The sequence below is a fragment of the Mauremys mutica genome, chromosome 1, assembly GCF_020497125.1.
Source record: "Mauremys mutica isolate MM-2020 ecotype Southern chromosome 1, ASM2049712v1, whole genome shotgun sequence".
In the NCBI taxonomy this organism is placed as follows: Eukaryota; Metazoa; Chordata; order Testudines; family Geoemydidae; genus Mauremys; species Mauremys mutica.
This window is the reverse complement of record NC_059072.1, coordinates 170,491,583-170,519,261: the sequence shown is the minus strand read 5'-3', so window position 1 is coordinate 170,519,261 and position 27,679 is coordinate 170,491,583. Positions and strand designations below refer to the sequence as shown.

The window sequence follows — 27,679 nt, the reverse complement described above, 5'->3', positions numbered from 1 at the left end:
TGCGGCAGAAAAATTCTTTGATTATTTTGCTTTTATCCTGCAGGACAAGTAATTCTATCACATTTGCCTCTTTGCTTCATGGCTTTAAATCTCAGTTTGGTAATACTTCCTCTGAACACTGCATCACAATGATGTGATGTCCAGAGTTTATTTTAAGACTTCCTGGGAATGACCCAAGAATTTTGGAATGGATAGCAACTCTGAAACAAAAAGTTTATAGCTTTGTAGGTTCCAAGGCCACAAGGGACCATTGTGATCACTCAGTCTGACCTCTTCTATAATACAGGACATAGAACTTCCTCAAAATCATTTCTGTCTAAACTAGAGCATATCTTTCAGGAAAAAAATCCAATCTTTAGCTCTTTAGGAGTCAAGTGTACAGCTGCCTCTTTAGGTAATAGCGAACACATTCTTGCTTATGTGACACCTCACTTCAAGGAAGTCCACTACTATCATTTACCGAAAGTGAAATCCTCACTTCCTGAAATCTGAAGGTCACCTGTAGTACATGGGCTTCGTGTAATCCTTTAACTGGATAATGCTACATTTTCTAATGTTACTGGCAGATGCAGCATACAAGTAGTGATTACATGATGGTGTTTACCTAGGAGTTCTCATACCAATTTTAATACTTTCCATTCCTCAGGCCTACCCCCCAAAATGTGGTTCATGTTAGTTGAAGCTCCTTGTTCATGATTAGTTTCTTTGACTCTGGTAGCTCCTTGCAGAAAGTTCTGCAAAGCCAAAGGGCACTTTAACCCTCCATTCTCCCGTAGTTGAATGGGAGGAAACATGAAGTGTATGGAATGATACAAGTCAACTCTGAGAATGAAACTGGCTAATTTTTGTGTTGCTTACTAATGGATGATGGTTACAGTATGCCTAATTTTTTAAAAAAATCTATCAGCCAGAAACTTTATGATATGAAAACAAGTGCCAATTTGGTAAAGCATTTTTCCTTTACAAATGCAACGAAAGAATGTCTTTAGCTATTCTCATATTGATAAACATGAAAATCTTCATAGCAATGGCTATCAGTCTTAATTTGCAGGTTAACAGCTAATGCTGTCTTCATTAATGTCAAGCTGCCAATGTGCTACTTGGCTTGTGTTTGATTTTAAGCAGGAATTTTCTGTTTTCAAAAATGGAAGAATGTGATCTGCCTCTAATCAATTTCCAGTATACAGAAGTCTGTCCTATCAGTTTGAAAACCCAAGAATCATGTTAGCCTTTAAAAGTTTGCATGTTTTTGTGGTTGATACTACTTTTTTATCATTTATATTTCTGGCTAAAGTGAACTGTCCAATCTCTGTATCTCCTAAACCAGATTAACAGTGGCTATTAAACTGGTAACAGTAAGTAAAATTAAATTAAATTAAAAACTTTAAAAGGAAATTTATAAAAGAAAACTGCTTATTGATTTTGCATTGCTTAGAGAATTGAAGAGGCCAAAGAAGCTCTATTTAATATTTGGAATAAACATAGAAAACAGAAGTCAAGATGGAATGTTCATCTATAACAACAGTCGCTTGGTCAGAATGTATGAGAAAGTGGGACCACATCTTAAACAGGGGTCTCGGTAAGCTTTCTTCCTTATTTATTTATTTTTATTATTTATTTAGGGATCAGGTTTAAAACCTTGTTTTAAAATGCAGGTATTCTTAATACCTACAGGAATCTAAAATCCATGATCCCACCTGAAAGAGGTTAGTTCCTTTCCAAGCATATGTGCAACATGGATTATTTATATATTTTTGAGTGTTATACACATGCGTTAAGGGAAGAATAAATCATTCAAAATATAGTTCTGCAGTTCTCAAAGTAATTTTTTAGAGGAACTCACTGTTGTTGAATTTTTTATTGCAACTTGGGAGTTCTTGAGTTCCCAGTTTCTCTGAGGTTTTACCTGCATGTAAGTGTTGCTCTTTTAATATCCTCCAAATCCTGGTGTCTGTTCCTTTCCCTATCCTGCCTATCCCTATTCTGACATGTCCTCACATTTTAGAACTTAATATTTTTGAGGTTTATTTCATGTATTCATTTGAAATGAAGTAATTTAAATATAATTCTGCACATGACTATGATCAGACGGGATGCTAGTCTCCATTTTCTATTAGAAAAATATTACTTAATATGAAATACCTGTTTCTAAAGTGAGTCAAGGGCAGCTGCAAACAAAATAAATGACTTGTTCTTTGAACTTGGATCAAAATGCTTTGAACTGATGTTATTTCAGTTTCAGCAGTGGTGCAGTTGGAATGGTGGATGTGCCCTTAGAAGCCATGGAGCCAACACACAATAAGCAGGCCTTTGTCAATGTTAAAGAATATAACCACTTGCTGATATCCATGGAGCATTATCTGATCCAGTACTGGAAGGACATCGGAATAAGTAAATCTTTATTGTTTAGCCTGGCTTGTTTTATATAGCTATTTAAAAAAAATCTGTGTCACTGTTAATTAATCAAATACATCCGATAAATCGGAAGTTGGTGTGACAGGTTCGGTCACAGAGACGCCCTTGGGACTGACACCTGATGTGCTGAGACTACCTCTAAGCCCATTTTCCCTGCCAGGTTGGGACTTCAGAACCCTGTCTTGTTGAGCCAGCCATGCTAGCCTGCTGCAAACACAGATCCAGGTCTGAACCACGTCCCCCAAAGCTGCAGGCTTTAACTGAAAACCACTTAGCAGGTACTCCTATCTCCAGCACCCAGATACCCAGTTCCCAATGGGGTCCAAACCCCAAATAAATCCATTTTACTCTGTATAAAGCTTATACAGGGTAAACTCATAAATTGTTCTCCCTCTATAATAACACTGATAGAGAGATATGCACAGCTGTTTGCTCCTCCAGGTATTGATTACTTACTCTGGGTTAATTAATAAGCCAAAAAATATTTTATTAAGTATAAAAAGTAGGATTTAAGTGGTTCCAAGTAATAACAGACAGAACAAAGTAAGTTACCAAGCAAAATAAAACAAAAACATGGAAGTGTAAGCCTAATACAGTAGGAAATTGAATACAGATAAAATCTCACCCTCAGAGATGTTCCATTAAGCTTATTTCACAGACTGGACTCCTTCCTAGTCTGGGCCCAATCTTTTCCCCTAGTACAGTTCTTGTTAGTTTCAGCAGGCATCTTAGGTGAAAAGCAGGGGATTTTACATGACTGTAGCCTGCTTTCTTCTGTTTCACCCTCTTTTATAGTTTTGGCACAGGGCGGGAATCTTTTGTCTCTCTGGGTCTACACCCCTCCTCCTAGATGGAAAAGCACCAGGTTTAAGATGGATTCCAGTACTAGGTGACATGGTCACATGTCCTGTGAGACCCCAAGCCTTCATTCTTCCTGGCCTGACTCACAGGAAGGCTTGCAAGTAAACTGAGCCGTCTACAGTCAATTGTCCTGGTTAATGGGAGCCATCAAGATTCCAAACCACCATTAATGGCCCACACTTTGCATAATTACAATAGGACCTCAGAATTATATTTCATATTTCTAGTTTCAGATACAAGAATGATACATTCATACAAATAGGATGAACAGTCAGTAGATTATAAGCTTTGTAATGATACCTTACAAGAGCAAGAGACCTTTTGCATGAAGCATATTCCAGTTACGTTATATTCACACTTAGCATATTTTTATAAAATCATATGGAGTGGAACGTCACAGTTGGATCAGTTTGTAGCTTTTAAGAACAGCCACCCGAGGGAGTCAGTGTGGACCAGACACTGAACCAGTTGCAATTCCTAGAGGCATGCTGCACGCAGAAAATAGAGGCAGAGAGATTACTCACTATTCAACTGTTGCTGCCTCTGGGAGCACACACGGGAGCAAAGGTTGCACATAAAGTCCTTTGATATGAAGTTGAGATGGAGGTGCTATAACAATGCATGCTACCTTTTCAAATGCGAATCCTAGGATCTGGTGGGTCAACCAGTTGAGTTCAATTTGTGTAAAGCAAGAAGCCCTAGAGCCAGGATGACAAAGGGTAAACCCAAATGGGTATCCAGCTGTTAGAGTCAAAAGTACCGCTGAAGGAATCCTAAAATGCAACCTGAAATTGCTCTTTCCCAGTAGCCATAGGATGAAGACAAAGGAAACCAGGTGCAAGTTTTATGAGTAGTGAAATCAAGCGAGCATTTTGGCTCATCTAGTAAGGAGTTGGAAGTACAGGCAAATGTTACATCTGTTCATTTTTTAGATAAATTGATTCTACGTGTATTTACAAATTAGATGTGACCCTTGCTGTGTCCCAGTTCAAACAATGTTGTTTTAACCAATGCTGTAATCTGCTTTTTGTATAATTATTCATTAATTTCAGTATGCACTAGAAAACTTCTACAGTGTGAAAAATGCACAGAGCTCCTGCATCAGATCTTGGTTTTGAGAATAATCAGATAATTTTGGGTAGCTTTCTTGTCATATAAAAGATGCAATATCGCTATTTAATTCAGATCCATAGTAGTACTTGGAATAATTGTGCTCTAGTTTGAGTGAAATTATGGCCTTTTAAAAAAAATCTAAGCATGATTTCGTTCCTTAAAAAATAATGTGCATTTCTGTCTAATGCAGAGAAGTTGTAGCTCAAGATGTCCAGTTTCACCTGGCTACACTTATTTCCAAGCCCAGCTCCCTATCCCACACTGTCCCCATATGCAAGATTTTAGGCTGTCACAGTGGGGTTTGTGCTTTTTGTTTCTTTGTTGTAATATAAACATTTAAAACAGAGCAGGTGGTGTGGACATGTTTTGTAAAAGATCATCCCTTCCTTCCTCCTGAAGTATTCAAGTCCTTTTTGTCTAGTGTGCATATCTATAAAAGCCCCCAAATGTTGCAAGTATGTCAATTAACCAACGGCTATGTACCAGTAGCATTAACTCCCCAAATATCTGGTTCCTTTGGGACAAGTGTAGCCTCAATCCAACCTTGGACAAGTGTGCCTTCCTTTATACATGATCGATCTGCTAGTATTGCTCTATATGAAAGAAAGCACAAGAAACACTTACATCTACACAGGCAGTTAATAGAGGGTCTTTTCTAGGAAAAAAGTGGTAGAGTGTTTTTAAATTCCAGTGTATAAGAAACTGCTCCTGAAACCTTAAAACGGATATGTATATAGTTCCTTACTTTTGAAGATGGCTAGTGAGAAGAAGTTAGTTGAAGTAAACAATTACGTGCTTGCATGGATGGGAGCAGTGAACAGGGTTTCCTGTAATGCTGCATATCCTTATGCACCATAAGCTATATTGATGTTCTGCTTCCACTTAGCTTTAATGTAGGAGAAGTTGTTTAGATGTTCATAAACTACCCATTTTAATTTTTGGAGCAACTTTGTCTTTTCGGACCTTGGCTCCAAATATGTCTATGACATACACAACCAATCCACCTCAGGATGTCTGTGCACAGAGTCCTTTCTTTCAGTGCAAGTCTGAGAATCAGCCATCCAATTGGTCTTGGTTATTGTTATTTAATATTGGTGGATAGCACAGGTGTGCATGGCACTTGTTGGAGAACATATAAAAAGATATGTTATGGTGGCAAGAGAAATGACATGGAGCAGAGAAGGAGAAAAATCTTACACAGAACAAGATAGAGGTGGCTTGTTTTGCAAACCACTAACGTGTTTTGGAGTTTTTTTAGTAGGCCGATATTAGAAAGTTAGCATTGGATCACATATGCATATGGAGAGGATGGACGTGATGGAATAGTATTTGTTAGGTCCTGTCAAATATAAAACAAAGCAGAGTCCCTGCCTTTGAAGGTATTTGAAGGAGGAGAGAGAGTGCAAGGCTCTTGGTACCAGATGTTTGAAGCTGCCCATGGAGATGTTTGAGGGGAAAGGAAACTAAGGGAGGCATGAATTGAAGCAGAATTGGTAGATCAGAAGGCTTAAGTGGGGCCTTACTTAAAGCAGACTGACTTGAAGCAGAGAGGTGCAATCCATGACCCTTCCTTCCTACTTTCTCCCACAACTTTCACTGATAGCAGCACACGTTTTTATTGACTTTAACAATTCTTCCCACTCCAAGCACTCTGCTTATGGTACCCAAGTGAAGTTGTGGCTTTGTCAACTTCCTAGAGCTAGAAATGTTTTGAAAGAAATACCAAGTAATTATTGCCCTGCTCTTGGATGCTACATTTACCATGAGAGACTGGAACTGATTAACTCTGTTGACTGTATTTATGTGCTTAAACAAGCTGGTGGCTTTGATCCAATATTTTTTGCTGTTTATAAGATAAATTCTTAAAGTTTAATCCTTTAGAGCCTAATTTGCATTTACACTCTTAGTCTCATTGAAATAAATGTGGGAATAGGGGGCACAACATATGAACCTCAATGTAATAAGCAAGGTCCGCAAAGGGTAAAGTATCTGACAGAATAAGTTTATCGAAGTAACTGATCAAAATTAAAAAAATTACAACAATTCACACAGCTTTTCTGCCAGGTGTTTATGAGCAAAATAATTGTTCTTTCCAGTTAGTCTGTATGTAGAGTCATAGAGTTTAGGCAGAGACTGCCAGATCATCTAGTCTGACCTCCTGTATGATATTCCTAGATAATCCTGTCAAGTGACCCGCACACACATGCTGCAGAATCTGACCTGGGGGAAAATTCCTTCCCCCTGATATGGAGATCAGTTAAACCCTGAGCATGTGAGCAAGAACCAGTTAGCCAAGTACCCTAAAGAGCCCTCTCAGAGTCTTGGCTCTCCCCATCCAATGGCCCATCTCCAGCCATGCCCATCCCTGACACCTCAGAGGAAGGAGATAAAAAACAAAACAGAATACACTGCAACGGGTACATCCCTTCCTGACTGCTGCCAGTGGCTGGCTGAAGCCCTGGAGTGTAAGCTTTTTATGAATATAAGACACAAAGCAGAAGTGAGCCCCACAGCTGCCGAGCCCTGCCCCGCCCCCTACTATCACATCATGCTTGCATTAGTTCCCTCTTTTGCTGATTATGATGGTGTATTCCTAGTATGTACTGTTGTCTCTCTGGGAGTGCGGTCTAGTGCTTGGATGAGAAAACAGTGGTTGAACACCTCTGGATTCTGTTTCTAGTCTGCCATTGACTTCATGTGAGCTGGAGCAAGTCACCGAAACTTGGGATAAAATTTTCAAACCCAGATGCCGTAAGTTAAGCTCCTAAATCTGTCTTTAGGCCTTCAAAATAGAATTTACAAAAGTACCTAAGTGACTTGTAAGCACAAATAACATTAACTTTAAATGGTGACACTGCCCTAAAATCATTTAAGCACTCTTTTCAATTCTACATGGAAGGCTTAAATACAGATTTAGGAGTCTAATGGTTTAGACACCCATGTTTCAAAACTTTGGCCTCTGTGCCTCCATTGTCCTGTCTAAATTGAGGATAGGAATATGTTCTGCCTTGGAAGTCTTGTAATAATTTATCTAAAATATATTAGAAAATGCTTCCCATGTCACTGGAGCTTTTAGTGAAAGAGGCTTGTTTCACGAATATATGTTAATGTTGATTTTTTTTTTGTCTTCAGTTTTGTTTTGTTTGGTGGCTTAAAAATGTGTGAGGACAGAGCTTCCTTTGTGGAGCAGATCACCGTTAAAAAGTTGAAGATTGAAAATTACTGCTTATCTCTGCAATGCACTGGATAACTACAGACATACCTAGTCTTTTTCTTAAATGTTTGTGAATTGGAATTTCACAATAGTCTTTAGCTTATAATGGAGTTGAGCTGATAGAATGGCATTTGAAGGGTGACTCACCGGTCTCTCTGTGTGTTACTACCTCATTCGGTATAGAAACTGTAATATTTACATAGTGCTATGTATCTTCAAAGTACTTCACAAACATGGACTAATCCCCACTCATATAATGTAAGTAAATATTTGACTACACAGAAGGGGATGTGACTTATTTCAAGGCCACGAGAGTGTCCATTTCTAAACCCACATGAATGCTTTCCATCTTTCAGTCCTGTTTCCAGACCACATCTTGTTCCCACTACCTTAGGGATGGGCAGCCTATGGCATGCTTGCTGAAGGCGGCACGCGAGCTGATTTTCAGTGGCACTCACATTGCCCGGGTCCTGGCCACTGGTCTGGGGGGCTCTGCATTTTAATTTAATTTTAAATGAAGCTTCTTAAACATTTTAAAAACCTTATTTACTTTACATACAACAGTAGTTTAGTTAGATATTATAGACTTATAGAAAGACACTTTCTAAAAACGTTAACATGTATTACTGGCACGCGAAACCTTAAATCAGAGTGAATAAATAAAGACTCGGCACACCACTTCTGAAAGGTTGCCGACCCCTGCGACTACCTTCATGCCCACTTGCAACTTCTCTTAAAAGCTACTGGTCCCCCAGTTGCAAAGAACATTCTTTAACTAACATCTGTAGTTTACATATAAACTTATTCTTAAGTTATATACTTCTTTAGGTCAGAAAGGAGTAACTTCATTCTGGAATGTGTTTGGCTATCTAAGTGACAAATGGCTGGAGAAACCCTCAGATGCAATTCAGTATAAGAGAAGACGTGCAGTGGAAATTTCTGCCCTGGTTCAGTGTGGTGAGTTTATATAATTGGATACATAAAAGGAGAAATAAGGAGAGGATTTAATAGGATAATAAAAAAGGCCTTTAAATTGAAACACCTTAATCCCAGCTTTCCCCAGCATTTGACACTGTATACTGCTGTGCTTTCATGTGCTTCTTCCTTCAGAAGATCTTCTTATAGCCCCTCTGTTTCATTTTCCATCTCCCCCTTAAAAAAAATCCATTCGCGGCAATTTTTTTTATAACTGTGCATGTTCCACTTCTGTATGTTTCATTGCATCATATTTAAAGGGTGCCAACAAACTGCGGTTTTGATATGCTCCAGAGTGAAAGGGTTATTGGTGAAGAACTGCAGAACTGGAGCACAGCTTTGGCTTTTAATTGATAGTTAACCATTGTTTAAAATTAATTTGCCAAACTCCTTTTACAAATTGTCCTTACGTAACATGTTTTTGTGTGAAGCTGTTTCATTCTTTCCAAGCAGTGCACCTCTCTGCCATGCCAGGTTGGGTCCTTTATTGCTCTGCATCAGGACAGGATCAAACCTCAAACTGGGCAGTTTTTATTTAATTTGGGTTTTTTTCAGCTTCTGTTAATTTGTTTCTTGCTTTTTACCAACATTATCTTTGTAAAGACACCTTGCTTTTTTAACTTTTGAATTATTGTCTGAGCTTCCCATTTCCTATGGCAAAATCTGAGTTTACAGATGGCTTGCTATGCCTCTGGTGTCCTAGTATGAAATTGATCTCACATTTCAATTGATCACAGTATAATTTAATATTACAGTGCTTTGTTATCCTACTAAGTAGCTTTGAGCTCCTGTTCCTGCAGTTCTGAGTCAGAAGTTTAATAAAAGGCTTTTTCAGGAAAAAGCCCAGTAAGTAAATTCTCCCACATCAATGTCACAGAAATAAAGTGTTCCCTACATTAAGTTGTCTGCTCCCAGAAAGGAAACTGCTAGTCATAACACAGTGAGCACAGAATATGACATTTAAATTGGCTCTTGAATTTATAGCATATGAGAAAAATTTAAATTTTATTTCAGAAACTCCAGTTAAAACTTTTGTCAAGTAAAAAACATGGATGGAAAACATTGTTTTTAAATTACCCATTAGGGTACTTCTATACAATTAAGATTCTGAAGCTATTCTAGCGTAACAAAAACTTGAACCAGTATGAAGTCCAGAATTTGCTGTTTAGTCTTGGCTCAGTGCCAAAATATCCCCCCCTCCCTTCTCCCCCACTACACAGAGGAACTTGTGATATACCTTGAATCGTCAGGACTCACTAACACTTGCCATTGATCACCAGACAGCTGGAATGTTCAGCTTTACAGTGGTAGATACGGTATTCATTTCCAGCCATGTCAGTGCATGCTGCTTGTTGGAAATCACATCGATCTTGTCTCCCCATCCCATTTCAATACAGTTGTAATTCACCATTTGGGAGAAACCCACTGCATTTCAAAGCAGTCTGGAGTTTATTTCTTAGATGCACAAAGCATTTTGCAAATTTGTTAGATCTGCTTGCTAAATTCATGTCAATTGACGAGAGGGGCAAGGTAAGGGAGGGATGGGGCAAGCAAGACAGCAGTAACCTATTTAACATATAATATTTCGTGACTTGTCATGGTTAGATATAGTTTAACATCTTGAAAGCATTTGTACTGGTTAACTGATCCGTAAATATTTCAAAATGCTGATCCTGCTCTAGAAATCCATAAAACTTTAGTTGCTCTAATATAGTTGGCACTGTAACTACCACTATTCAGAAAATATACTCCTCACCTTAATCCTAATAATAAGGCATTAAACCCAAATTGGATTAGTTCTTCCCCAACAGGTATTGCAGCACTTCATATTTTCCGAATGCCTGCTGCAGTGTGGTCAGCTACCTTTTGGAAAGTGTTCAATAACAAGTGTTCCCGGGGTAGAAATAACACCAACATAAGTGACAATGTTGGACAGCATACACTAATTATCTAAAGTTACAATAGTAAGCGGAGTATCTGCCAAACTGTATGTAAAATGTGAAATTATACATGGTGATTCCTTTGCTAACATGAGTCCAACTAACTGGATTGCCCTCAGAGGGAGAGAAATTATAACTAACGCATCTTAGAAACCTCTAAAAGTTATGTGAAACTGATATGATCTATGAAAAGCTATTTCAAGGCCCCGTATCTTCTGTTTTAGTGTGACTGGAAGCCTTATGCCATAGAATGTGAGCTTGGTGTCTGACTTTCAAATAGAGGTTTGGGGTGGTAGAATCAGCCATTTCTAGCCTTGATGGGTCATGACATTCAAAACCTTTCACTTGTTCAGGGCTGAACACTGCCTGTCCTGGAACTTGGGAAAGCTGAGCTTTGGGGGAATAGGGAAAGGTAACATTTATGTTGTATGTTGCCTTTTTTTTTTTATGGCAGTCGTTTGCTGGAATTTCTCTTAATGTGCCAAAATTCTGACAGCTTCAGAGAGACGTTAGTAGACAGAGGGAAAATGAGACGGTCAAAGCTGCATGTTGAATTTCATTAATCACATTAGCACAATAAATGGGGGGTGAGGGTTTTTTTAATACGTGCTGTGATATAGTCATTTTCTTCTAAATACTTAATTAGATATCTGCCTTAAATGGAGGGTTCTGTCATCGTCCACCGATATCGAAAACAAAGACCACCGTGGAATCTGGACTTGTGAAATGATCCCTGGTCCTCTGGAAAACAAGTAACCTTTTGATTAGCAATACTATATCACTGATTAGCATATTAATAATGAAGTATCATTTATTAGCCATCTCCCTTGAAGCCAGAGTAATAAACAAATGCAGACAGTAAAGCATACGTGGTATAGAAATATTTGCAAAAGCAAATACCATGTGAAACTTTGCTATTGTGATCATTATATTAGAGAACAGAGACAGAGTAATGGGGGTGTATCTCACCTTGTTAACTGCGCTAAGTGGCAGGTAGTATGTGTATCAGCTCTGCTACTTTGGACACTTGCCACTGATGGTAATCCCTATCCCTGCTTTAATGATGAACTCAGTCATTGGGAGAAGGGACATTTTGGGGTCACTCACATCTAATCTAAATCTGAGTCTGTCTGGCACACACCATGATTTTAGTGCCCAAAGCTCCATTGCGGAGAAAGCACGCAAGTCAGGCAGCAATGTGGTTCCAGCACGAAAGCTGATCCTGTATTAATTATTCAGGCAGAGAGGTGTGTGTGTGTGTGTGTAAAGAGAGAGAGATTCCATGCACAGATTTATTACGAAAGGTGACTGTAAAAATGGCATCTGATGTCTGTACTAAATACAGTGAAACTACAGATAAGTATTTTTTTCTGACTGCCAGTCCTATAATCCTAAACAAGGACAGTCAAGTTTGGTTCCATCTTTATCACACCATTAAGGTTCCAATGGCAAAACTGGGCCCTCAGGCCATGTCTACACTACAGAATTATATTGACCTAACTTAGCTTGGTATACAGCCACCACAGTTATTAAATCGCTTGTGTGTGCACGCACACTTGGCTCCTTGGGTCAGCGATGCGTGTCCTCACCAGGAACGCTTGTATTGATTGTATCATCAGTGTGAGGCACTGTGGGACAGCCCCTGAAAGCTGGTTACAGTCAATGTAAGCAATGCAGTGTCTACATTGACACTGCATCAGTCTAATTACATGAGGCACTTACGTCGGTGGGAGCCAAATTTAAGTGAAGACACGTCTACAGCTGGGTTGATGCAAGGCAGCTTTTGTTGACCTAACTGTGTAGTGTAGAGCAGGGGTTCTCAACCTTTTTCTTTCCGAGTCCCCGCCCAATATGCTATAAAAACTCCAAGGCTCATCAGTGCGACAACACTGTTTTTCTGCATAGAAAGCGAGGGCCAGCAGAAAAGCAGGGCAATTTCTCGGGTCCCCATGCCATAGGGGTCCCCGAAAAGCTAAGCTGCTCAGGCTTCAACTTCAGCCCCAGGTGGCAGGGCTTAGAGCCCTGGGGCTCCAGCCCCACACAGCAGAGCTTCAGCTTTCTGCCGTGGGCCCCAGCCAGCTTGGCGCCCCAAATCTGCTCACAGCCCCTCAGGAGGCCCTGGACCCCTAGTTGAGAACCACTGGTGTAGAGCAGGCCTTGGTGGCCGCTGTGCAATTAGCATTTAGTATATTGCACAGGCATATCTGCCTGGCTCATGGTAAGTAATTCTGGTGCACAGGAAGGAATAGAAACCAGCTCTCTTCCTTTAATCGGTGTTTGCACCCCAGAACTAACGAGAGTGAAAAGTAGTAAAGCTAATTTTTGTCACTGAAATTAACAAGTGATGTGGAGTATATTCAGAGAACAGTTCTATTGTGTAAGATGGTGTCTCTTTTAGTCACTTCGGAGGGCAGTACTGTAATTCGAACCACTGAAGATAATTCCTTGCCAGACAATACAAGATAACAGAGCACGTATTCCTTTTCACTCATTTTTCTCTTATATCGATTTGAAACCATATTGTAGGTGTAATAGACCAGAACGTTTACCCTCCATCCCTTTGGGTACTTTGAACAGACTATCACTGTCACCGAATGAAAAAGAAAAACTCCTCATAGATTCAATCCAGCGACATCAAAAGAAGCTGGAAAACTTGCAGTCCCAGGTGAGCTGTTACCTTTAGTTTACACTGTTTTCCTGTGAGCTGTCTGGAGTTTGTCTTAGGGGAAGTTCCCACTAACTCAATGTGAATCTAAAAGTTAAACATTCTTGGTTTGTTTGGTTTGTTTTGTTTTTTGAAAGAATGGGGAGAAAAGCAGAATGTGTAAAAACTCTGATTCAGGTAGAACATGTTCCATGGCAGTATTTTTCAGTGATAGAGTTGGAATTATTAATCAAGTGAAAACAATTTGATTAACTTCGGTTTAGTAACTATCAAATTGTGAGCTGATCTTTGTTTTTTTCTGAAATACATCATGTGAAGTGAAATTAAGTGCTTACCGACTAGTAGAAAAGCAATATGTAATTGATACTATCTTCAGAGGTGAGAATTGCATAATTTGCTTTTCTCTATCATTTATTTTCTAATAGAAATTAGGATTCTGGAAACTGCTGCTGCAATCTTCATTACCAAATTTTGTCTGGAAGTTAAATATGCACGGTCCATAAAGTCCAGAAATACTGGTACCTTTTGGTAGACTTAATATTTACTGGATACTAAAAGGATAAATGGCTTGATTTCGAGATTAAAAAATAATCCTCTCAAATTGGAGTGTATATAAACATTGTTGTCCTTTTTAGGGTGGTAGTAGATATTGGGGACTTGTTTGTTTCCTGTAGGAGGCGAAATCAGTGGAGTAAGGTCTAAATATTTTCATAGTTGTGACTAGTTTGTTTTACACTACATACATCAGTCATTGAACAGAGCTGGTCACAATCAGCATGCAGACAAATCCTTCTTTTGGGAATACAGCCAAACACCAATGCCTGGCTTCAAGGGGACAACTCTTTTGAGCTAGATTTCCAAAAAATAACTCAATTCAGAAAACTAACAGCACAGCATGGAGTGCTTGTGCTCCAAGAAGAAAGTTGTAAAACTCTGGAAGAGGGCCATAACAATAGTCTAGGAAAGGCCATTCTGTCAAACAAACCATTTCACAGCTTGCTTACCATATTTTTCGGCACTGAGTCTTATATCTTAGTCCTATACTTCAGAAGTAAATTCTAAATGCCTCTGAAATTCATTTATTATCATAGCTGTAGTTTTTCTCCCTAGTTACTCATTCATAAGTTTGCCTAATTCTGCTGAAACAGTTCCATGCAGTGGGGACATACTCCACGATTAGATTTCAAAAATCTTCCATTGTTGCTTTTGATAACTTAGCACACTTGTAGTTTGGTCAGCTCAGTCTCCTTTTTTCCTGTTGTCTTATACGGTTAAATTGAATTATTCTGCGCCTTCTTCAAGAAAGATTTTATATAAGATTACCTGTAATCATCAAAGATGAAGTCAAAATGTCTCGTATATAGGCAACATTGTCTCTTACTTTGTAGTAGCAAATGGAAAGAACACTATTTAACACCTGGTTTGCCTCTGAAACCGCTGCTGTATGCTAAGATTTCAATATTTTTTCCACAATAATTAGCTTTGATTAGTTACAATTTTCTTATTTTTAGTATCTTCTGGAAACCTAGAGAACTTGTTTCCAGGATAATTATCCAATTCATTGATGGTATGCACAGGCTCCCATGGAAATGCTGAGGCATTGGACTGTAACTAGTGTTATTGCGGTAATACAAGTATTCGCTATAGTATGGTTGTAACAATGCTAGTTCTGGTGGGACCCAACTGAGAGAGCCAATTCAGGACAAATTGCTTAAAGCAGGGCAGCCCAAGGCTGGGGTTCCTTTACTATTAAGGCAAACCAAACCAGCCAAACAGAGAAGACTTCGGTTTTACCCCACTGGCTAACCACAAGTCACACAAGCAATTCCCTGAGACCCTCCAGTTTCCCAGTATCACCACCAGTGCCACTCGTTATGGGGACAAATGGTTATGAAAACCAATACACCAGTAAAAGAGAAAAGGTTCTCCTGATCCCAAAAGACCAAGCGCCCCAGACGCAGATTAATATACAAATCAGATCTTACCCACAAATCACACTGTTGCCAATCCTTTAGAATCTAAAATCTAAAGGTTTGTTCATTAAAGGAAAAAGATATAGATAAGAGCAAGAATTGGTTAAATGGAGTCAATTACATACAATAATGGCAAAGTTCTTGGTTCAGGCTTGTAGCAGTGATGGAATAAACTGCAGGTTCAAATTAAGTCTCTGGAGTACATCGACAGCTGGGATGGGTCATTCAGTCCTTTGTTCAAAGCTTCAGTTTGTAACAAAGCCCCTTCAGAGATATGAAGCAGGATTGAAGACAAGATGGAAGAGCTGCGGCAGTTTTTTATTGTCTCTTGTCATGTGGCCTTTCTTTCTTTGTTCCCAGGACATTCATCCAGCACATGGCAAGAAAAAACCTTAGAATTCTGTGCATAGGCATGTCCCTGCATACCTTGCTGAGTCACAAGGTGTATCTGCCTTCTTTCAATGGGTCAGTTGTATAGCTGATGGCCATCAAGGAGGCTAGGTAGTGCTGATGCCAAATTGGCTGGGGTGTCACCCAGAAGCATAGCATAAGTTTGAAATACAGACGGTATAGAGCCAATATTTATTACTTTAAATACAAAAATGATACATGCACCCAGATAGCATAATCATAACCAGCAAACCATAACCATGTCTTAAACACCTTATTTGACTCCCTTTATACAAGATTTGGTGCCACTACAGGACCTTGGTTGCAACAATGATCTGTATGGTCACAGGTTATGTCAGTAAAGTCACAATGGTAACACTAATTACAGTAGGATGCTAAATGTCAGTGCTCTTAATGGTAAATTACTGGTCTCTTGTATGTGGACAGATGTTCACCAGTTCCTAGAACTGACCCTGCAGAGGCTGGAGAGTAAAGGGGAGCTTGACTCATCTCTTGCCAAATAGAAAAGCTTCCAGCTATGTGTTTTCTTCTCTTCTTCAGACAGTGTTTTTGATGCAGCACTGTATTGTACCTCCTGTTTTTCTTTCCTTATCTTTGATTGCTATCCCTTGTCATATGCCTTTTGAAAATCTAAGTGTAACTACATCCACTGAATTTGCCTTTATCTTGGAGGTAATACCTTCAAAGAACTCCAGCAGGTTCAGTAAAACATTCTCTTCCTTACCTGAATGCATATTGGCTATTGCTCCAGCTGTGCATGCATCCTGCACGCTTTACAAAAAAGTGCAAACATTTTATTGTGACAACTTAATACTATTATTTTTTTGAAAAAATTGTAAGTGCTGATAAGATTCAGCATAAATATTGAGTCCCATTTTTTTTCTTTCTCTCAGCTGTTACAGTGGGAGTAGCATCTTTGGGAACTCTCAGCAGGCAGAGAGGAGCTGGCATTCATTGGGCATGTGCTGCATATAACGACTTTTCCAAACAAATTAAAGCGTTTAGTCTTACAGTTAGGTTTCAGGAAAGTGGACAAGAGGACTTGCTAAACCTTTAATGTTTCCAGAGCATAATGGTAGCTTTTGTACTGAAGGAAACAGAACATTTTAACTACTGAATAGCTAATCTTTGCACGCTGTAGTGTTGACTCAGGCCTGCACAACTCAGAAAGCAGCGAGGGCCATATTACTCCAAAGAAAACAGCTGAGGGCCGAAACACCCCCCCCCCAGCACTGCCCAGCCCCCCAAAACACAACTCCCCCAGCACTGCCCGCCCCGCGAAAATAACCCCCCCAGCGCCATCCAGCACCTCTGAAACAACCCCTCCTCCCCCCGCGGCTCACCTGCCTCCCCCCCCCCCCGCCACTGCCCACCCACTCGGATCCTCAGCCCTCCTCCCCTGCCGCCAGCTCACCTGCCCGCCGCCAATGCCCGCCTGCTCGCCTCCTCAGACCCCCACTCCCCTGGCTCACCTGCCCCCCGGCTTGTCTTCTCAGCTTCCTCTCCCCCCCGGCTCGCATACTCACCCCCCCCACCACTGCCCACCCGCTGACCTCCTCAGCCTCCCACTCCCCTGGCCAGTATTGAGCTGCCAAAATCTTAACAACTGGTTCCCTCCTCACCCCACAAGGGGGTCGTGGCCCGCCCCCCGGGACTCCTGCCCCATCCAACCCCCCGTGTTCCTTGACGCCCCCCTCCCCCGGGACCCTTGCCCCATCCACCCCCCTTCCCTGTCCCCTGACTACCCCCCACCACCCCATCCAATCCTTCCTCTCATTCCTGATGGCCCCCCTGGGACTCCTGCCCCATCCAAACACCCCTTCTCCCTGTCCCTGATACCCCTGGAACCCCTGCCCCTGACTGCCCCATCCAACCCCCCTCCTTCCTGACGGCCCCCCTGGGACCCTTGCCCCCATTCAGCCCCCCTGTTCCCCACCCTCTGACTGCCCTGACCCCTGCTCTGCTCCCCGGCTCCCAGGCTTGGGGTAAAAGGGGAACTGCCCCCCAGCACTCGCCGGCAGCGTGACTGGGAGCCAGGGGAGTGGAGCAGGCTGGGGCCGGGTCACTCCACTTCCTGCAGGAAGTGGCCTGCCTCCCTCGCCCCCATCTCCCACGAAGGTCTCAGGTCACCTCCCCCCCTCCCCACGGAGGCCTAGGGCAGGGCCCCACACAGCCCCCCCGCGGACCGGAGTGGGGGCACAAGGTGGAAATTTTGCCTAGGGTGTGAAATATCCTTGCACTGGCCCTGTATGTGATACTAAATTTGTTTAGCATTGGAAATCAACTTTGAATCATTTTTAAAACTTGTTGCTTGACTAAATACACTTGAATTTGGGGCCATACTTCTCCAGGTGACAAGTTTATGTAAGAAGGTATATCTACACAGTCTACCAAGAAAGTTACAAAAGATTTTGGTCAAATTACATTTTGTGAAAATCATTGCTTTATAACTCATTAAAATGCCTCCTGGCTACAGTGATTATTTTTCAATATTCCTACATTTCATGGGTTGGATATTATTCAGGATAAGTCCATTGATTTTAATGGAGTTGCTCCAGTTTTATGCCAGTGGGACTGAGGACAGAAATGTGGCCCTAGATACTTAAATACATAATATTAAACTAGATGTATAGCTACCCCATATGAAAGGAGAGGTAGGATTTGTCTATTCAGACTGCTGTTATATTACACCTGTAATAGAAGTGTGTGCTGGTGAACCATTTGTATGCCAAGATGTACTCTTTGTGCAATATTGCTGTCACAGTTTCAGAGTAACTGCACCTGTATTTCCCCTCTATGGTCACTTGAGGGCATAAGATTTCTGGCTCCCAGCCAGCACGTCTCTTAGGTTGAGACCCACACCTCCCTTCCTGCTGATAAGGGATTTTAAGGCTGTACAGCCCCCTGCCATGCATTGTGATGTCCCCAGCAAGGAAGTCTACCTAAAGGCCAGCATCTGTGTGTTGTCTTCTCTCCAAGCACAATGTTTTTAACCTTTGACCACACAACTTTTCCAATAAAACTCTTTCATTATAAGAGGAAAAAACACCCCCCCACACCCCCACATACACTCACAAAATTTAAGAAAGTTCCTACATATTTAGTTAACATACCAAAAATCACCCATCTTCACATAGGGTGTCTGGTAGGCAATATCCCTTCCAACCCTTCAGCAAGAATGGGAGTCCCCTTAGAACCAAAGGTCCTGTCCATCTGCTGAGTCAAAAAGCCCTTTCTTTGTCTTTTGGTCTTTGGAAAAACCGGTTTGAATGAGTATATGCAAGACACCCGAGGGAGTGGAACTTCTCTGGAGTTGTCCTCAATACCGGGATGAGTGTACACACATACACACACTCTCTCTGTCTCTCTCTCTCTCTCTCTCTCTCTCTGTCTCTTTCTCTGTTCCTGAAGGAGTTGTGATAACCCTCCCCCAGGAGTAGAACTGTCATACAAGAAACCATTCATAAATTTCAAACAGTGATTCCCCAAAGATATTGCATGGGGTTGAAATATTTATCACCACTGCTTTACTAAATTTCTCAAGGTAGCATAGCATATTGTACAGTGTGTATATATGTACTTAACTGTCTACTAACTCACAAAGAGGCAGAAGCTAAATTGACTGCCAAACTGTGGCTGCCGAATTCACCCCGGCTGCCAAACTGTGCTCTATAATCTAAGCTTACATTTAAATATATTTTTGTTCAATGGGGGCACAAAAAAACTTAACCAAGTGAAAATCAGTAGTGCTGAGTGTGCAGTCAATCTGAAACAATAGCCCTGAGAGGTGTGAAATGCCCCTTTCATCTAAATGGTATCCATTAGCTTTAATTTGAGGATGACAGTATAAACCTCTACATTCTTAACTAGCTACCTGCTGGTAACTTAAACAAAATAACTAAGGGTGTCAAGTGATTAAAAAAATTAATTGTGATGAATCGCACCGTTAAACAATAATAGAATACCATTTATTTAAATATTTTGGATGTTTTCTACATTTTCAAATATATCGATTTCAGCTACAACACAGAATACAAAGTGTACAGTGCTCACTTTATATTTATTTTTATTACAAGTATTTGCACTATAAAAAAACCCAAAAGAAATAGTATTTTTCAATTCACCTAATACAAAATACTGTAGTAAAATCTCTTTATCATGAAAGTTGAACTTACAAATGTAGAATTACGTACAAAAAAACTGCATTCAAAAATAAAACAATGTAAAATTTTAGAGCCTGCAAGTCCATTCTGTCCTACTTCTTGTTCAGCCAATCTCTCAGACAAACAAGTTTGTTTACGTTTGCAGGAGATAATGCTGCCTGCTTCTTGTTTACAATGGCATCCATCTGAAAGTGAGAACAGGCATTCACATGGCACTGTTGTAGCCAGCATCACAAGATATTTACATGCCAGATGTGCTAAAGATTCATATGTCCCTTCATGCTTCAACTACCATTCCAGGGGACATGCATCCATGCTGATCACAGGTTCTGCTCAATAACTATCCAAAGCAGTGTAGACCGATGCATGTTCATTTTCATTATCTTAGTCAGATGCCATCAGCAGAAGGTTGATAGATATATAAATATAGATATAGATATATATTGATGGTTCAGGTTCTGTAGTTTCCACATCAAAGTGTTGCTCTTTTAAGATTTCTGAAAGCATGCTCCACACCTCATCCCTCTCAGATTTTGGAAGGCACTTCAGATTCTTAAACCTTGGGTTGAGTACTGTAGCTATCTTTAGAAATCTCATATTGGTAACTTCTTTGCCTTTTGTCAGATCTGCAGTGAAAGTGTTCTTAAAATGAACAACATGTGCTGGGTCATCACTCGAGACTGCTCTAACATGAAATATATGGCAGAATGCAGGTAAAACAGAGCAGGGGACATACGATTCTTCCCGCAAGGAGTTCAATCACAAATTAAATTAACATATAGTTTTTTTAATGAGCATCATCAGCATGGAAGCATGTCCTCTGGAATGATGGCAGAAGCATGAAGGGGTATATAAATGTTTAGCATATCTGGCACATAAATACCTTACATTGTTTGTTTTGTTTTTGAGTGCAGTTATGTAACAAAAAAAATCTGTTTGTAAATTGCACTTTCACAACAAAGAGATTGCACTACAGTACTTGTATGAGGTCAACTGAAAAATACCATTTCTTTTGTTTATCATTTTTACAGTGCAAATATTTGTAATCCAAACTAATATACAGTTTGATTTCAATTACAACACAGAATACAATATCCATGAAAACTTGGAAAAAATCAGAAATATTTAGTAAATTTCAATTGGTATTCTATTGTTTAACAGTGCGATTAAAACTGTGATTAATCGCAATTAATTTTTTTGAGTTAATCACAGTTAACTCACGTGATTAATCGACTGCCCTAAAAATAACAACAACCAGCAAATAGGCAATTCCCAGCTGCCTCACTCCTCATTTTTTTTATTTATCTGAATCCACAGTGGTGCTTATAGAATTTCCCCCAGAGTACCATTACTGAGGCACCTGGCCACTGAAGGAAGGTTAGGCTTACGGGGGAGTACGTAGAGTTTTGAGCCTGTTTCTTGGTATTCTCTTGTATCTCATTAGAGAAGAAATTTACTGCATTCCTGATCAGCCTGTGAAGAACAGGAGTTGCTTGGGGAACTGCTCTCCATTTTCCTCCAGAAACTTGAGGAGTCTACTTGGGTAGTCCCTGAAAATAGAAATTATATTCACTTTTTTGCCTAATTGGCTAGCTAGCACGGAGATGCTGGGTGGCTTTTGAGTTAGAATTCTGACCACTAGGTTCTTTGGTGGGAATTTCTGACCAATAAACCAGGCCTTTATAAAAACTTGTTTTACTTCAGAGAGTGCTGTGGTGACTTGGTGTTGGGGGACGGAATTGGGGGCTAACCATGCTTAATTCCCCCCCCTTTTTTTCTAAATAAACACACCTCTTCAAAAGCCTCTGCTACCTTCTTGAAACGTAACAGATAGCAGAGTCAGTTCTCTATAAAACTCCTTAGCTAGAGATGCCCCAGAAAGCCTCATTCTGCATATATTACCAGGTGAGTTGACTTCCATAAGGATGGGAGGGGAAGAAGTATTTAAAGAGGTTATTTATAACGTATTTCTGTGGTGAATGCCTCCTGCCCATAATGGGAGTATTAAAGATATTAAACTCAAGAGTTCACAGTGAAAATGTAAGATGGTAAGAACAGTCCACTAGTGAGTCTTTACTGATTTTGTGACAGGCATAAATTACTGTAAACTCCTGAACTGCATGTGTTTACATTTACATTTATTTTTATAGAAATCTCGTTTAATCAAACCGCACACGGTTACTCAGTGTGGAGACAGCAGCGGAACTCTATTAATAAATGTGAGTAACTAAACTCTTTGGATAACTATTTTCCATTGTGAACTAGCAGAGGCAGAAAAGAAATTAAAGACCCACACTAATTTACCTCAGACCTGTACATGTCAGAATTTTGTCCTTTGAATGAAGCGATGTTTCATCTTGCAGAGGAAGTCTGCTAACACATTAAGAGTCTGATCCAAAGCCCACTGGAAATTAATGAGAATTTTTTCCATTGGCCTCTGTGGTTTCTGAATCAGGCTTTTAGTAAAGTCAAACTTTGTGTATTTCAAGAGTTATGAGGTAAAATAGTTTGTGAGCTTTCTTGTTTGTGAGCTTTCTTGTTAAATGACCCAACCAAAAGAGAAGTGGTTACTTTGACATAACTGACAGTTTCCTTCCTTTAAGAAAAAAAAAACAGTGAGTCAAAGAAATGCTTTCCATAGAGAGCCAGCTCCCTCATCTTCATGCTTGGATAACTGTAGCAGAAAACAACACATGCAAAAAAGAGGCCCTAAAAGATGGGATATTTCAGAGCACAGGGTTGTTTCTCAGAAGAAAGCAAGACCTCATGAACGACAGATACCTCCTGTTTCCCTACTGGAGAAGGATCACCGAGTTTCACTGGTGTAGTACCACTTTATTTCTTTGTTTTTGATCTCCTTCCTAAAGTAGCTTGCTTATTAGTTTGATTTATACTGGGTATTTATCAACTTGGAAGGTGCATTTCCAATAAGAAAAATTTAAGAAAGGGCAAATACTATAACACAAAATTCATGAACTTTCATTAAAATCTTTGCAGTCGTTTTGAGAATTGCAGCCCTTGTTAACTGGTTTTCCATGATCAGTGAGGCATTCAATCAAAGTGGATGTGGCCCATTCCCAGCAATACTTCAAAAACAGACTTCCGCGAGAAACTGCAGAACTGGAATTAATTTGCAAACTTGACACCATCAAATTAGGCCTGAATAAAGACTGGGAGTGGCTGGGTCACTACAGAAAATAATTTTCCCTCTGTTGATACTCACACATTCATGTCAACTGCTGGAATAGGCCACATCCACCCTATTTGAATTGGCCTCATTAGGACTGACTCTCCCCCCCTTGGTAAGGCAACTCCCATCTTTTCATATGCTGTATATTTATACCTGCTTACTGTATTTTCCACTCCATGCATCTGATGAGTGGGTTATATCCAATGAAAGCTTATGCCCAAATAAATTTGTTAGTCTCTAAGGTGCCACAAGGACTGCTTGTTGTTTTTACTGATACAGACTAACATGACTACCACTCTGAAACCTGAGACAATTCAATGACTGAAAACCAGGGATTAGAATGGAAAGGTTTATGCAGCTTCGAAAATAGTATAGTGGTAACACCTGCTACAGTTCAGCTTGCCTGGTATTTCTTTGTAGTAGCTGGAAGAAATAAAACATCTAAAAGCAGTAAGACAGACTAATAACATCAGCAGTTAAAATGGCTAGAATAAAAATACACTGGTGCTATCAGTCCTCATGCTTCAGGGCATAAAGTGAACACTTGCAAAGCTCAGGAAAAAGTCACTTTCCCCATGTCCCCTCCCTCTATTCCAAACACACCCAATGGGGTAGTATTGGCTCATTTGACCATTAGGGCTCAGCATTGTTTGCCTTCCTCTGGCAGAAATGACTGTTGAGGATGGCATACATTATTAGGTGGACTATTGGTTTAATGTGGTGTGATCATTCTTTGGTGCTAAATGACTCCTGGTCATAAACTGAGTGTGAAAAGACAGATGGCTAGTGTATGCTGATTTGAATATTGTACATTGACCTCATTTTAATACCAGGATTAAATTCAGGGGCAAATATTCAGAAGACACAATTCAGTCGCAAGTACAAATTTTACAAGTGGAAATGACATATGGAAAATGAACACTGCCCTCTTGAAAATTCACCCCTAGAAACAGAATCAGATTTGAACTGTGGATATTTCAGCCCCTTGGTGCATCTTGTGGAAATGTAGCAATACAAAAAATGCATGTTTTGGGCATTTTTACCTAAAAAGCAGAAGGCAAAAGCAGCAATGCCCGGTTATTAAATAATGCTAAGACTTCTGAAATATGCAGGTTGCCACACTGTTTGAATAGGTGTAACATCCTGGAGCATTATTTTACTCTCAATCCTGGGTGATGTGGTGTGCTTCAACATCTGTGCTGTTGGCATGCTAAAATTAACTCTAAACTTGTTGCTTCCAATTCTCATACCTTGTTGCAGGTGCCTCTTCCTAAGAGCCAACACATGCTTCTGGAGAAATCTGAAGTTGCCAACATTAAAAAAGAAGACAGTGACCCAGAAATCATCTGTGTAAATAGCCTTTTTACCTTTCTTTTTAACCCATAAGCACTGTGTAATATAAGCTGTAGTCAATATCCATAGTGAAGATTGAGTGCATTGATACCTCAATTTTTCCTATTAGAAACCCATTTTTAGAAATGGCTGCTAGCACCATTGTGCCAACACTGGGGAGGCAGCATAATTTTGTCTAATCAGATTTTAAAAGAATATCTTAACAAAACATTTTACTGTCCACACTGCCTGATAAAAACCAGAACGAATTTTTACATGGCAGAAGGATGTAACTTGGTAAATGACTTAAAGCCGCTAATACTCTCAGTTGATTGGCTTTGAGCTTTCTAAACCCCTGACTTGAAATGCTACTTGCCTTAATTACTTGTGGATCATCTGCTCTAAAATGCTGCTTTGTCATGAAACTTGAAAAGGTAGTGTTTCTAATGCAGTGAAAATCAGTCCATAAAACAGTAAACCTACTATGTCCGTGCAAGTAGCACATACTTACAGTTAATCTTAGGAGCATAATTTATTCAGAATAGTACAGAAACTCTGAGAATAGCAGCCTTTATCAACTCAAGGTGTTCTGTCCATGACAAAAAGAATATCAAAAATAGCATAGTTGTTTGATATTAATTTTAACAATAACTCTAGGATTCTGGTGATAGCAAGATGCACATAGAGCAAAATTGCAAAGATAAAGTAAGGGGAAAGCAGCAGGAGAGCTGCAGTTTCTCAAGGAGACAATATTAAAGGCACACCTGCGAACTTGGTCCTGACTCAGTGCAAGGGGCTGGATTCGATGACTTTGTGAGGTCCCTTCCAGCCCTACATTTCTGTGATCAAGTGTGATGACCAAGATTAATTATAATAGTTGTAAGTCCTAGGTATAGTGTGCATTTCCTATATAGAAATGTCTAGCAACATGCAAATAGTGTTTTTTTTAGGAGGCAGCATGGTCTAATAGAGATGAGAAGTAGGAGTTGGGACATCTGGTTTATGTTCCTAGGTGTGCCACTGACTCACTGAGGCACACACTGTAAGTGATTTACCTAACATCAATTTTCCCATCTTTAAAACAGGACCTATGCTACTACCATACAAACAATAAAAATAAAAGTTGTGACTTGGGCAGAACTTGTTCAAGCCACTCTTGTCAGGAGAGTAGGCTCTCTCATCCGGTACTTACTCTTTCAGAGTTGGTCATAAATGTTACGTGAATCACGTTGCTTGTGGTATTCTGGCATTTTTACTTACAGTACCAGCCAAAAAATGAAAGTCTGAACCTGGGGAAAAAATACCGAAACAGACTGGGATTGTTTGGAGTGCACATATGGAATAGTTCTTTATCTCTCACTCTGCTAGATACTTTTCAAACCATTTCAGATCTTGTTATTTCTAAAGTAACTCAAGTTTCACTTGCAAGTGAAGTATTGGCAGATCAGATGTCACTTGGACCATGTAGCTACTTATATCAAGTGTAACTGTTTGGCTCCTGTTTTACTAATCTGCATTCTACCTTCCAAGCAGTTGTTATAACAACATCAAACCAGGGGTTAGATTGGACCAGCTGTCACTTCATTTCCTACTCCAGACCACCTACACATACTCATACCGTCGATGAGATCGCTAGAACAGGGAAAGTTTAACATATGATTGAGTTAGTAGTAGTAGTAGTACAAATATAGATTACCTAAAGATAAGGATGGAACTGCCTTTGGAATCAAACAGTAAAGTGGTACATGACTGCTGAAATGACATAGTACGTGGGTTAGGAACAAGGGCCCAGCACCAACTGCTTTTACCATCCACAGATTACGAGTCAGATTGTATCGCTACATTTCTGGCCCAGACTGGGACAGTGTGGAGTCATGGGAGCTCTGAGATGCTATCTCATCCAGAAGTTAGTTCATGTCTGAGCTTCTTGGCATGCAGTGGGAAGTGTGTACATGGCTATTCCTCTTCTCGGTTTTGAGGAGAGCTGAAACAGTAAGTGCTAAGAGAGAATAGTCCCAGTATTCCCTCAGCTAGAAGAACTATTACTATGTCCGACCTTTGTGCAGGAAACAGAAAAAGTGGCAGTGTGCCTTATACTCTACAGCAGCACAAGTGTCAGGTATAATCTAACCTACATCTGTTTTCAAACAGTGCTTAAATACTGTATTGCTGGTGACCATAGAAATGCCTATAACATTCTTGACAAATGCTACTGTTTTTTCCCTGCTAAGTGGTGGTGTGACTCTCCACTTCAAACAGTGCTTCACACTTAAGGTTTGCATCTCCCTTGGCATGGAGCACCCCCTTTACTCAGTCATTCTGCCGGGTCTTGGAAGGCTTTTCTTAGTTCACATATACCAGTTTTTATTTGTTTTAAGGAAACATCATGTTTGTCATTTATCACTTGCTCCCAGTATATTTGTGTGATCACAGCTGGCACTCTAATCTCAGGCTGCTGGTGGTTAATTAAGTTAGACAAATACCTATTCTCCGTAGATATATCATTGCTTTTCTGTTATGCTGTTGCTGCAAGAATTAAATTAGGAATTAATTGCCTTTTACTGCCTTGGCAGCTTTTGTTATATTAAACCAGACAGTTATTGGCCTGCTTTAGTTCATCTTAACCCCTCCCTTGCTTGCCATAAAATGAGACAATGGCTGTATGCAGATTCTTACGTCTCTTGCCATATAGACCCAGGTTGCCCTGGCAAAACATATTCTCACTAAATATCTTGGCTCAGTCTCTTAGCTAGTGTAACTGGGATAGTGCCTTGTAAGTCAGTGGAGCTGTGCTAGTTCACACCAACTGCAGATCTGGCCCTTGATCTGCCAAATGAAGTACATCAAAATGGCTCTGGTGTATGAATGTAGATGACTCCTACAAAGTACAGGTAAACATGTCCGTATCCATGTCCTGGGTGACGTGAAATATCTGATGATCATGCTTCATACCATCTTCTGTACCAAATGGGTATAGAATGGGTAGCTGTGATGGGGCGTACAGACCCCACACTGAAGTGGAAGGGGTTAAGGAGCTACTCTGGGCCCAGGCAGCTCTGCCCTGCTAAACCTGCAGTGCATGCACAGGCTGGAGGAGGAGCTGAAAAGGAGAGCGGAGTAGCTCGCTTGCATGTGAGCAGACCTACACTCTGAAACTCTCCAAAAAGAGCCCTGCTGGGGTCCCTGACTATTGATGGTCTGTCCAATCTGCTGAGGGAAAAGGACTCTGGACATCTGCAAGGTTGGAGACTTGTTTGATTTATTTTGTTCGCAAGCTTTTGCATTTCCCTCTTGAGCGGAGAGGCTGGTAGGAAGTGATCTAGGAGACCTGGCACTTCAGGGTAGTGAGTTCAGCTGCCTGCCTTTGGGCCCTGGATTGGAACCTAGTGGAGGGGGGGTGGGCCCAGGTTCCCTTACCCATGTCCTG

At 40.4% G+C, this 27,679-nt stretch overlaps 1 protein-coding gene across 3 annotated transcripts in view; it reads left to right on the top strand.

Annotated features, from left to right (window-relative positions):
- Positions 1-27,679, top strand: part of MORC1 (MORC family CW-type zinc finger 1) — a 94,139-nt gene that overhangs the window by 39,335 nt on the left and 27,125 nt on the right. For all 3 annotated transcript variants that reach the window (XM_045006326.1, XM_045006344.1, XM_045006335.1), the window contains 8 exons: positions 1,436-1,579; positions 2,237-2,391; positions 8,432-8,560; positions 11,165-11,270; positions 13,045-13,183; positions 21,881-21,949; positions 22,334-22,552; positions 24,181-24,270. In XM_045006326.1, coding sequence (XP_044862261.1) covers positions 1,436-1,579; positions 2,237-2,391; positions 8,432-8,560; positions 11,165-11,270; positions 13,045-13,183; positions 21,881-21,949; positions 22,334-22,552; positions 24,181-24,270 — 1,051 coding nt within the window. The remainder of the gene's footprint in view (positions 1-1,435; positions 1,580-2,236; positions 2,392-8,431; positions 8,561-11,164; positions 11,271-13,044; positions 13,184-21,880; positions 21,950-22,333; positions 22,553-24,180; positions 24,271-27,679) is intronic.